This window comes from Bos taurus, chromosome 12, assembly GCF_002263795.3.
Source record: "Bos taurus isolate L1 Dominette 01449 registration number 42190680 breed Hereford chromosome 12, ARS-UCD2.0, whole genome shotgun sequence".
Classification (NCBI taxonomy): Eukaryota; Metazoa; Chordata; class Mammalia; order Artiodactyla; family Bovidae; genus Bos; species Bos taurus.
In genome coordinates this window covers 72,380,351-72,392,726 of record NC_037339.1, presented here as the reverse complement: position 1 = coordinate 72,392,726, position 12,376 = coordinate 72,380,351, and the positions used below count along the sequence as shown (strand labels likewise).

Below are 12,376 nucleotides of genomic sequence, written 5' to 3'. Positions count from 1 at the left end.
TTGGGATGTCAATAAGGAAATAGATTGTTTTCTGGACTCTCTTGGCTTTTTCCATACTCACGGTTTGGCAATTTGACTCATCTGGTTCTTGCCCTTCTAACAACCAGCTTGAATATTGAGAGTTATGGTTTCATGTTGCATGAAGCCTGCTTGGAGAATTTGAAGCATTTTACTATATATGTGTGAGTAGTACATTGTGCCGTAGTTTAGCGAAATTCTCTGGCATTGTCTTTTGGGGATGGTGTGACAGACTCTTTTCCGTCTGTGGGCCATGCTGAGTTTTCCAATTTGCTGATATTGAGTGTAGCACTTTCACAGCATCATCTTTCAGGATTTGAAAGCTCAAATGGAATTCATCCTCACTGCTTTGTTTGCAATAGTGATGTTTTTAAGGCCCATTGATCACTTCCGACGTGGCAGTCGAGTGGTCACTGTGAGTTAATCTGTGTTGTCTGAAGTTTTTTGTCAGTTTCTGTGTTTCTTGCACTCTTCTTATTTTCTAATTCTTTAAGTCATTACCAGTTCTGTCTCTTATCCGTACCCTCTTTGCATGAAATGTTCCTTGGTATCTTTCATATTTTTGAAGGATTCTCTAGTCTTTCCCATTCTGTGTTCTTATTTTTTGTTGATGCTTAGAGCTTTTTATTTTTGCTTTATTTGATCTCTTTAGATGTTATTTCTTTCTTTTCTCTTTTTTTTTCCTTTTTCCTTTAGCTGTTGTAAGCTCCCAGACCAGCTTTTGCTTTTTTCATTTCTTTTCATGGGGGATGGTCTTGTCCTGGTTCTGTACAGTTGTTCCCTTGCGTCCTACTTCAGGCACTCTTTCAGATTCGTCCTTTTTTTTTTTTTTTTTTTTTTTTTTTTATTTTTTTTTTTCTCATTCTGTACTCTAGGTTTGATTTCGGTATACTTTGATGGTTTGTGGTTTCTTTTTAAATTTAAAGTTCTGATTGCCATTAGGGTTCATTGCTTGGTCTGAGCCACAGTCAGCTCTGGTCTTTTTTTTTTTTTTTCTGACTGTAAGAACTTCTCCCTCTTTGACTGCAAAGAATATAATCAATCTGATTTCAGTGTTGACCATCTGTTGATATCCATGTGTAGAGTCTCCTCTTGTGTTGTTGGAAGAAGGTGTTTGCTATGACCAGTGTGTTCTCTTGGTAAAACTCTATTAGCCTTTGCCCTGCTTCATTCTATATTCCAAGGCCAAATTTGCCTGTTACCCCAGGTGTTTCTTGACTTCCTACTTTTGCATTCCAGTCCCCTATAATGAAAAGGACATCTTTTGGGGGTGTTAGTTCTAAAAGGTCTTGTTGGTCTTCATAGAACCGTTTAACTTCAGCTTCTTCAGCGTTACTGGTTGGGGCATAGACTTGGATTACAGTGATATTGAATGGTTTGCCTTGGAAATGAACAGAGATCATTCTGTCGTTTTTGAGATTGCATCCAAGTACTATAGATTGCACCCAAGGACTATACAGTCCATGGAATTCTCCAGGCCTGAATACTGGAGTGGATAGCCATCCCCTTCTCCAGGGGATCTCCCCAACCCAGAGATGGAACAGTCCATAATCTAATCGATTCTTCAGTGCTCTGTTGTCCAGCTCTTGCATCTGTAGATGACTATTGGAAAGACCCATAGGTTGATTAATCCGGACCTTTGTCAGCAACGTGATATCTTTGCTTTTTTAACACACTGTCTTAGTTTTGTCATAGCTTTCCTGCCAAGTAAGAACATCTCTAATTCAAAGGCTCGCAGTTACCATCTGCTCTGACTTTAGAGTCCAAGAAAAGGAAATCTCTGTTCACTCGCTTTATTCTTCCTTCTGTTGGCCATGAAATGATGGGACTGATGCCATGACTTTAGTTTTAATAATGTTGGGTTTAAGCCAACCTTTTCCACTCTCCTCCTTCACCCTCATCAGAGGTATCACTCAATCAAGTGAAAGTCAGGTTTTTAAGTGACCAAAACCCCTAGTTATTAATTGTGTATGAATCACTAGTGGTCCAAACTCACAGGAGTTAACCTGAGATGAGTAGGAGACCACTATATTTTCCTCTTTATGAACTTCAGTTAAAAGGAAAATATGGCTTAAAATTTTTTTTAATGTCCTCTAGTTCTCTTTCTTCCTTCTTCCTTGGCAGAGATGGACAATCAGAAGGAAGACAGTCCTATGGATGCTGCCTGTCTCATTTTGTTTATTTTTCTAAATATGCTGAAAATACATTTTTCCTGTGCTGAAAACTTGCCAAATTACTGTAAACTGATAAAAGTTCATCAGAAATTAGTGCTATTGGGGTGCTAAAAAGCAAAGGCAGCTATAAAAATATAACATAAGTAGTACCTGAAGATGTACTTTATCACTCAGAGGTTAAAACTTCATAGTAGATAAAACTCTGGGAATGAATCATTGATGTGTTACTTCTGTTAAAAAGAAAAAACAAAACACCTTAGATACTGGGATTTGGAATTAAGGGTAGAGTATGGGGGCTTCCCCAGTTGCTCAGTGATAAAGAGTCTGACTGTAATGGGGGAGAAGTGGGATTGATCCCTGAGTTGGGTGAATTACCTAGAAGAGCAAATGGTAACTCGCTCCAATATTATTGCCTGGGAAATCCCATGGACAGAGGAACCTGGTGGGCTATAGTCCATAAGTTTCACAACTTAGCAACTAAACAGTAACAAAAATGTCCTGTCAAAACTGGGAAGAAATCGTGTGGATAAATGTCTGACATTGATAGTGTCTCTGTTAGGACACAAGTGTGTCACATTACACAGGAAACTGAGATAAAGAAATCTGGGCGTCAGCAGCCAATGCATCAGGAACCACGTGGTTCAGTCCTTGAGGTGGCAACAGGTCACATGTCCATTTCCCCGGGCCTTGTGTTAGGTGAACTTCCTGTACTGCTGGCCCTGCTCTAGTAAAAGCTCTTCCCCATCTGTTGATTGCATTTCAGTGTCTCCTTCTGGCCCACATCAGATTTTCTCTTTGAAAAGTAATAAAGTTCCACAAAATTTGGAAAGCACCTGACATCTGTGTTCACCTCATGTGAGGGGCGTCAGCACCTACTACACAGAGTGCACATAGCAATGATGGAGACAGGGTGCCTTATGAGTCCAGTTTATTTTTTTCAGTTTTGCTATATTCTATTATTTTCCCAAGTTCAAAAATAATCTGAAGTATTCTATACAGAGATGTATAGTTTGAATAGTGATTATTTGTTCTATTTTCCTTAAATTATAACTTTTTCAGTGCTTTCCTTTGTTTAAAGTGTGATATGATATCTTGGAGTCAGTTAATTGTTATAAGAATATATCCTTTTTACAATTACACTTACTAAGGAAACAGTGTTAGAATACTGGAGTGGATTGCGATTTCCTTAGCCAGGGGATCTCACCCAGGATTGAACCCAAGTCTCCTGTTTGGCAGGTGGATTCTTTACCACTGAGCCACCAGGGAAGCCCACCTTCATCCAGCCAACAAATATCTACTAAGAGCTTGTTAGGCAATGCTGCAGATTCTGAGGCTGTCACAATCATCAAGAGATAAAATGTCTGTCCTTCTGGAGCTGAAATTCTCCTGGAGAAGTTGAAAATCAAGCCAATCATATGTAACAAAATGTACATATGTAACAAAATCTCAGTGCTGATACATGCAAAGGAGAAAAGTGAAGCAGAACTTGAGGAAGGGTGAGCTGATAGCATTATTAATAATGGGCAATATATATTGATCTGTTACAAATTCTACATGCACTGACACATTTAATATTCTTAACAATCTTAAGAGGTACACACCTTTATAATTATTATATTATAGTCTTACTTAGAGTTTAGGAAGATAAGTTAGAGTAGGTTCAGGAAACTTGCCCAGTTGGCACAGCCAGGCAAGACTTATGCCCAGGCTGCCTGGCTTCAAGTCTCCAATTTATTTTTGTTTGGCTGGAAAAATAATATTCAACAAAAGTCTAAAATGTGGTATTTTGGTGCAATCACAAAAATTACAGAGTGATCTCAGTTCATTTCCAAGGGAAACCATTCAGTAACACAGTAATCCAAGTCTATGCCCCAACCACTAATGCTAAAAGAGCTGAAGTTGAACAGTTCGATGGAGAGCTAGAAGACTTTCTAGAACTAAAACCAAAAAGATGTCTTCTTAATCATAGGGAACTGAAATGTGAAAGTAGGAAGTCAAGAGATACCTGGAGTAACAGGCAAGTTTGGCCTTGGAGTACAAAATGAAGCAGGACAAAGGCTAAAAGAGTTTTGTCAAGAGAACGATCTGGTCATAGCAAATACCCTCTTCCAACAACACAAGAGACAACTCCACACATGGACATCACCAGATGGTCAATACTGAAATCAGATTGATTATATTCATTGCAGCCAAGGATGGAAAAGCTCTATACAGTCAGCAAAAACAAGATGGCAGCTGACTATGGCTCAGATCATGAACTCCTTGTTACAAAACTCAGGCATAAATTGAAGAAAGTAGGGGAAACCACAAGGCAATTCCGACATGACCTAAAACAAATCCCTTACAAATTATACAGTGGAAGTGACAAGTAGATTCAAGGGATTAGTTCTGAAGTGCCTGAAGATCTATGGACAGAGGTTTCTAACACTCTACAGGAGGTGGTGAACAAAACCATCCCCAAGAAAAAGAAATGCAACAAGGCAAAATGGTTGTCTGAGAAGGCCTTACAAATAGCTGAGAAAAGAAGAGAAGCTAAAGGCAAAGGAGAAAAGGAAAGATATACCCATCTCAATACTGAGTTCCAAAGAATAGCACAGAGAGATAAGACAGCCTTTCTAAGTAATCAATGCAAAGAAATAGAGGAAAACAATAGAAAAGGAAAGACCAGAGATCCCTTCAATAAAATTAGCAATACCAAGAGAACATTTCCTGCAAGGATGGGCACAATAAAGGACAGAAACAGTATGGACCTACCAGAAGCAGAAGAGATTAAGAAGTGGTGGCAAGAATACAGGGAAGAACTATTTTTTAAAAAGGTCTTAATGACCCAAATAGCTACAATGATGTGATCACTCACTTAAAGACAGACATCCTGGAACACAAAGTCAAGTGGGCTTTAGAAAGCATCATAATGAAGAAAGCTAGTGGTGACAGAATTCTAGCTGATCTATTTCAAATCCTAAAAGATGATGCCATGAAAGTGTTGCACTCAATATGCCAGCAAATTTGGAAGACTCAGCAGTGTCCACAGGACTGGAAAAAAGTCAGTCTTCATTTCCATCCTAAAGAAGGGCAGTACTAAAGAATGTTTAAATTACCACACAATTGCACTCATTTCACATGCTAGCAAAGCAATACTCAAAATCCTTCACGCTAGGCTTCAATAGTACATGAAGCAAGAACTTCCAAATGTACAAACTGTATTTATAAAAGCCAGAGGAACCAGAGATCAAATTGCCAACATCCATTGTGTCATCAAAAAAGCAACAGAATACCATAAAAAAAAAAATCTACTTCATTGACTACACTAAAGCCTTTCACTGTGTGGATCACAACAAATTGTGGAAAATTCTTTAAGAGATAGGAATACCAGACCACCTTACCTGCATCCTGTGAAACCTGTATGCTGGCCAATATGCAACAGTTAGAACCGGACATGGAACAGCTGTTCCAAAGCAACAATTTGGACTGGTTCCAAATTGGGAAAGGAGTACGTCAAGGCTATATGTTGTCACCTTGCTTATTTGACTTATATGCAGAGTACATCATGCAAAATGCCAGGCTAGATGAAGCACAAGCTGGCATCAAGATTTCTGGGAGAAATATCAATAACCTCAGATATGCATCTGATACCACCCTAATCATAGAAAGTGAAGAGGACTACAGAGCCTCTTGATAAAAGTGAAAGAAGAGTGTGAAAAACCTGGCTTAAAACTCAACATTCAAGAAACTAAGATCATGCCATCCTGTCTCATCACTACATTGCAGTAGATGGGGAAACAGTGGAAACAATGACAGACTTTATTTCCAAAATCACTGCAGATGGTGACTGCAGCCATGAAATTAAAAGATGCTTGCTCCTGGGAAGAGGAGTTGCAAGAAACCTAGACAGAATATTAAAAAGTAGAGACATCACTTTACTGACAAAGTCCATCTAGTCAAACCTATGGTTTTCCCAGTAGCCATGTACCAATGTGAGGGTTGGACCATAAAGAAGGCTGAGTATTGAAGAACTGATGCTTTTGAACTGTGGTTCTGGAGAAAATTGTTGAGTCCCTTGGACAGCAAGGAGATCAAACCAGTCAATCCTAAAGGAAATCAACCCTGAATTTTCCTTGGATGGACTGATGATGAAGCTGAAGCTCCAATACTTTGGCCACCTGATGTGAAGAGCCAACTCATTGAAAAAGACCTTGATGCTGGGAAAGATGGAAGGCAGGTGGAGAAGGGTACAAAAGAAGACAAGATGGGTGGATGGCATCACCAACTTAATGGACCTGAGTTTGAGCAAACTCCAAGCAATAGTGAAGGACTGGGAACACTGGTGTGCTGCTGTCCATGGGGTTGCAAAGTGTTGGGCATGACTCAGCGACTGGATGACAATAACCTGTATCCATATGCTTTGGGAAATAAGATGTTGTGTTTTATTTTTCATGTGTTTTAATTCACTACAATGCATTTATGACACTGAAGAAAATGCACTTGATTGGTCCACTATTTATAGGATTAAACTTGGGAAAGAACCATCATCAGAATGGGTTCCAGGATTACTAATGTATAAGGGGCAGTTTGTCATTGCTTGAACTTGCATATATTAAACTTTAGAAGATAATAAAGGGCCAATTAGCTTATATCTTCAGAGAACCAGTTTTTCTGTAAAATTTTTGAAAGTTTTTCTTTAGTATACCAACTCCTATGCAAAATGTACATTGGGAAACTTGACTCAACCATAAAGATTCTTTTAACTTTTCTGTTTAAGTCACATTGGGAGAAATAGCTTCACTTTTTGTGAGACTTCCATAATTAACCCCTAGGTGAGGTTTCTGGTGGATGTCCTGTGATGGGAAAGGGGGACACTGAGATCTTTCTGTCCTGAGTTGACTCCACCATCTTTCTCAGTGAACATTCACTGGAAGGAGCTCTCCCTATCACCTGGCTGTACATGTAAGACACATAAGAAGTCCTGAGGATGTCAAAGTTAATGTCTAAGAGGCTTGTCTACTTCAGGAACAGTTTGCTTAGAAAAATGTCATTCTTTCTGTATCCATAGGTACAACTTAAAGAATCCATCGAAGGTCTTCCTGCTAAAATGAATACCAAATTAGCAGAATCTGGGTTGAACTTGAGTGTTGGTCAGAAACAACTGGTGTGCCTTGCCAGGGCTCTTCTCAGGAAGAATCAGATATTGATTATTGACAAAGCCACATCAAACGTGGATCCAAGGTATGGAGCTGAGCCCCAGTAAATCTTGAACTGACTTGTAAATGTGGTAAATGGAAAACATTTCATGAATCTTCGAAATGTTTCTAAGTGCTCTTTTGGCCTCATGGATATCTGTTGATAATATTAACTCCAGAAAACAAAGGAAAAAACCAAGACATGTTATATGGTGTTAATGTTGTTTTGAGGCACAATAAGAGAGCTGAATTCCTAAATCCAGCTCCTGATAGTTTCAAGCAATTTTGAGGAAAGACTAATTTTCCATCATTTTATAAAAAATATTAAATTTCTAAGTAGCCTTTTTTACTTAGTTTTTTAGGAACAAGACTATATGTTAAAGTATTGATTTTTAAAAACATTGTAAAAATATCATAGAATATTTTTAAGTCTTAAGTCTGCTTTTCCTGTCTTTACTGAACTAAATCAACTTCTTCGTTTCTAGAACTGATGAGTTAATACAAAAAAGAATTCGTGAGAGATTTGCCCAGTGCACTGTGCTGACCATTGCACACAGGTTGAGCACTGTTATTGACTATGAACAGATAATGGTAAGACCCTCTCCATTTTAGCTGTTTCCATTTATGTTCAATTTTCAATATATCCTTCCATGTAAAATTTGATAGGGACGTCCATTAATTTTTCTCTTAGTTTTTTCTCTCATTCCTGAAAATTACTCAAGTACTTAACTATACTTTTAGAATGCACTATTAAATAATATATCCAATGATCTTATATTTTCATATTAAAAGTTTATTTGAATTGTCATTTTTTTATGATCACCAACCATTAAAATATTTCAAACCTAAGTTATAGCTCCATATTTTATTGGGGCAGAACACCATCATTTTCACTGTATCATAGAAATTTCAGCATTTTTGGATTCTCTTATCAAAAAATTTGGCTCTAATTTAGACTGCCAGGAGGTTGATGGCTAAAGTTGTAGAATTTCTCAGGAGATGAGAAGAAAAAGCCTAGTGAGAAAAACAGTACTTTAACTGAAAGGATTTCATATAAGAAATGTATTACATATGGATTAGAGGGCTAGAAAAATGAAACACTTGGGTAATGATCTTAGAAAGCAGCTACCATATACTCGGACAGATCTCCAGACCTGAGAATTCAGAAGAGAGGCCCTAAAATATTGATGCTCAGACCTCCAAGGAGAGGTCACTGCCCAGTTGCTGGTCATATTTGTGAGGGGGCAGGATGGCGCTGGTTCTCCAGGTGCTAATAGCTGGGAGCTGGAGTCAGGTCCCAGTGCTGAGGGGATGCTAGTAGCAGAATCAGGTAGCACATTAGCTGTTTCCACCTTCAGTCTTCTTCTAGGGCCCCCTACTTGCAGGACCTAACAAAGGCCACCTGGCAAAAGAGTCTGAACTCTTGCAGTGACTTGCAGAGACCCAGCTTCTGCATCACAGATGAGAGTTTGGAAAGAAAGGCAAATCAGGGATGAGAGACTAACTAAACAACCAGCAAGTCTCTTACACAATATCTCTGTTCTGCACACATGGCAAGTTCCAGGCTTTGGTCTCTGGTTATCTGTCTAGTATATTCTTTCCAGGTTTGGTTGGCTCTTTCTTCCTTAGTAATTTAATATTTCCTTCCTTAGCTTTATTTCCTTCCTCTAACTATTACTTGTCTCTCTCTTTTTCATTTTATCTCTTTCCTTGTCCTTTCCCTCTGTTGTTTTCTCAGTTTCAATAAATGTTAGGATGTGGCTTTATAAAACAAGAAAAGCATTCCTCAAAGGAAAAACTTTGGCAGCAAATAATCTCAGGGAATGCAAGATAGTTTAAGATATTTTGATGGTTCATACAAAACAAGTAATAATCACTAATGAGTGGTCAGTAATACCCACAGTTCCTTATGTCTAAGGATAATAGTACCATCTCTTTTGACTTCTTGGGCAGCTTCTGGAATATCACCTCCTATCCTACTTCACATGCATTGTCAGATGGGATCATCAGTGGGACACTGAGAAGATACCAGGCTGTCAGCATTGAGGCAGTACCTGTAGCCTCACACCCCAAGCTGGATGTGCTCAGGAGTGAGCTCTGGGGAGGCAGATGAAAGGAGTGGGACATCCTGTCGTCTAGGCTCCAAGCAGTGTGTCTGGTCATGCGGACTAGACATCACAGTAGGAAGCAGGCTGTACCTGTAGACTTTCATGAAAGATGGGGTGACATTCAAGATTGCCCAACAGTGACTCTTAATTTCTAGAAATGTTTTGTGTCAGTCCTTCATTTTGTGTTCTTGAATGCTAATTGGAAAAGTAACCTTTTATTTCTAGTTTTTACCTGTCACTTTGTTGTTCTTACCTCTCAACACTGTATTTCAAAGACTGTCCCCCAAAGCACCATTTTTCCATAATAAATAAATGATGCTGTGAAATGTACCTGTTTCAAGCCCTTTGTCAGGCTTTAGACATAGCAGCAGAAAGATGGCTTGATCTCCAGCTCAGTTAAGGGTCTGTTCAATTAAATTCTTTGTTCCTAAATGTACCCTAAACATTTATTTTTGGTTTTTCGGTATTATAGCATTAATGACATTCATGGTAACAGATTCTTTTTATTATCTAATTCTTAGAAATACTGTCACCTTGGAATGTGTGGTTGGTTAGGGAAACTGAAGAAGCACAGAAATGGAGGACATGTCTCCTGATCAGTCCTAAACTGTTATCACTCAGCACCTGATCTGCAGATGTGAACATCTATATCCTCTGAACCAGTCAGCTTTGTTGCTATTACCAAAAAATGCTCATTTTTTTAATGCTTTACTTATCAGTTTGTTGTTCAGTCATTCAGTTGTGTCTGACTCTTTGTGACCCTATGGACTGCAGCATGCCAGGCTTCCCTGTCCTTCACTATCTCCCAGAGCCTACTCAAACCCATGTCCATTGAGTCGGTGATGCCATCCAACCATCTCATCCTCTGTCATCCCCTTCTCCTCCTGCCCTCCATCTTTCCCATCATCAGGGTCTTTTCCAGTGAGTTGGCTCTTCACATCAGGTGGCCAAAGTATTGGGGCTTCAGCTTCACCATCAGTCCTTCCAGTGAATATACAGGGTTGATTTCCTTTGGGATTGACTGTTTGATCTCCTTGCTGTCCAGGGAACTCTCAAAAGTCTTCTCTATCACCATAATTCAAAAGCATCAATTCATTGGCTGGCACTCAGCCTTCTTTATGGTCCAAATCTCATATCGATACATGACTTCTGGAAAAATCATAGCTTTGACTATATGGGCCTTTGTCAGCAAAGCAATGTCTCTCCTTTTTAATACATTCTCTAGGTTTGTCATAACTTTTTTTTCCAAGGAATAAGCATCTTGGAATATCTTATCAATATCTCCTGGTAAATTTCTATAACCTCAATTTTTTCTCTCTTGGTCAATGTCTGTGAACAAATCTTTAAAGGACTTTTATGAAGCAATGTACAGCCAGTCCCTCCCCAACTTTCTAGTTTTGTCTCACTCTCTTCTGCCTCCTTCCTTTACAGCTAAAACCACACTGATGGTCTTTCAGTTCTCCAAATTCAATGTTCACTCTCTTACAATGTGCTCTCTGTAGACTGTTGGCTTAGTCTAAGGTGCCTGCAGTGGATAATGGTGAGATGGTGGGACTTGGGGTAGATATGGAAGTGGAGCCAAATGGACTGTGTGATGGATTGAACATGGGATCTGAGGGCAGAGAGAGAAGTTGATGCTGGTTTCTGGGTACAAAGACTGAGCATCGGGGTGAATGGGGAAGATGGAGGGAGAAGGGAAAGGCAAGGATTCTGTTTGGAGTCTGTCATCATTGTGATGAATGACCTTGTTTCCAGAAAGGATCTTACCCTTCACTGTGGAGCTGCTCTTCCCACTCCTGTGTTGGGAGACCTTCAGTTTAAGGTTTCGTGGTTGAGGTCATCAGTGATGTCATGGGGAGGTCCCACCAGGAGATGTAAGCTTGGCCCTGTGTTTACATCTCAGTCTGAGCTGGTTGTAGTTGCTGACTCCTCTGGTAGGAAAACAGGATTAGACCTCAGGGCACCAAGAGATAGGCATCCCCCAGCTTCAGGGTTGGGGATTGTCCTCTGTGCTCCATTCACCCCAGGTGTAAAGCCTGTATGTTATTCTAGAGCTTCTAATTACCAGTTGGCTTTCAATGTAGTGAAAACATCACAAATAATGTTCTCTCTCAAACCTTCAATTTTTGAGGCAATCTCATTTTTATTGCTTGCTTTAGAACTGTAGACATATTTTGTTTTATTGTGCTTCCCAGATACTGCATTTTTTACAAATTGAGAGCTTGTCATAAACCTGCATTGAGCAAGTCTATAGGCACTGTTTTTCCATCAGTATCTGCTTATTCCATGTCTCTATGTCACCTTTTGGTAATTCTCACAATATATCAGACATTTTCACTATCATTGCAGTTGCTTTGGTGATCTGTAACATCAACAATCTTTGATATTACTACTGTGACTTACTGAAGTCTCTGATGATGGTTAATATTTTTAGCAATGCCTTATTTTTAAGTTAAGTTCTGTACTTTTTTTTTTTCAGACATAATGCTATTGCACACATGCTTGGGTATAGTACAGTGTAAACATAACTTCTATATGCCCTGGAAAACCAGAAAATTCACATGACTCACTTACTGCAGTATTCAGTGTATTCTGGTGTTCTGAAACTGAACCTGCAAGAGCTCAGAGGGATGCCTATACCAGTTCCTTTCTGGAAAGCAAGTGATTGTTTGTTCTTAAAGCTTTAAAGGATATAAAGACAAGTCAGAGTCAATCTGCTGCAAAGCCTGATGCTTCACAGGGAGGGCTGCTAGCCTGGGGGAGGGGCTTGGGGAAGTGACAGATGCTGATGAAGGGCATAACCAACAGTGCTTTCACCATAAAGTCCTGTCACTGCAAGTGTTAAGGTGTAATAATTACATATTGTTGTACTGATGAACACTTCGGCACAAAAATAGAT

General features: G+C 39.3%; 1 protein-coding gene across 1 annotated transcript in view; it reads left to right on the top strand.

Annotated features, from left to right (window-relative positions):
- The first annotated feature begins 346 nt into the window (after positions 1 to 346).
- LOC104969875 (ATP-binding cassette sub-family C member 4-like) overlaps positions 347 to 12,376 on the top strand; it is a 125,903-nt gene continuing 113,873 nt past the window's right edge. The window contains 3 exon segments of the mRNA XM_059892175.1: positions 347 to 433; positions 7,243 to 7,415; positions 7,855 to 7,960. Of these exon segments, the coding sequence (XP_059748158.1) occupies positions 347 to 433; positions 7,243 to 7,415; positions 7,855 to 7,960 (366 nt within the window).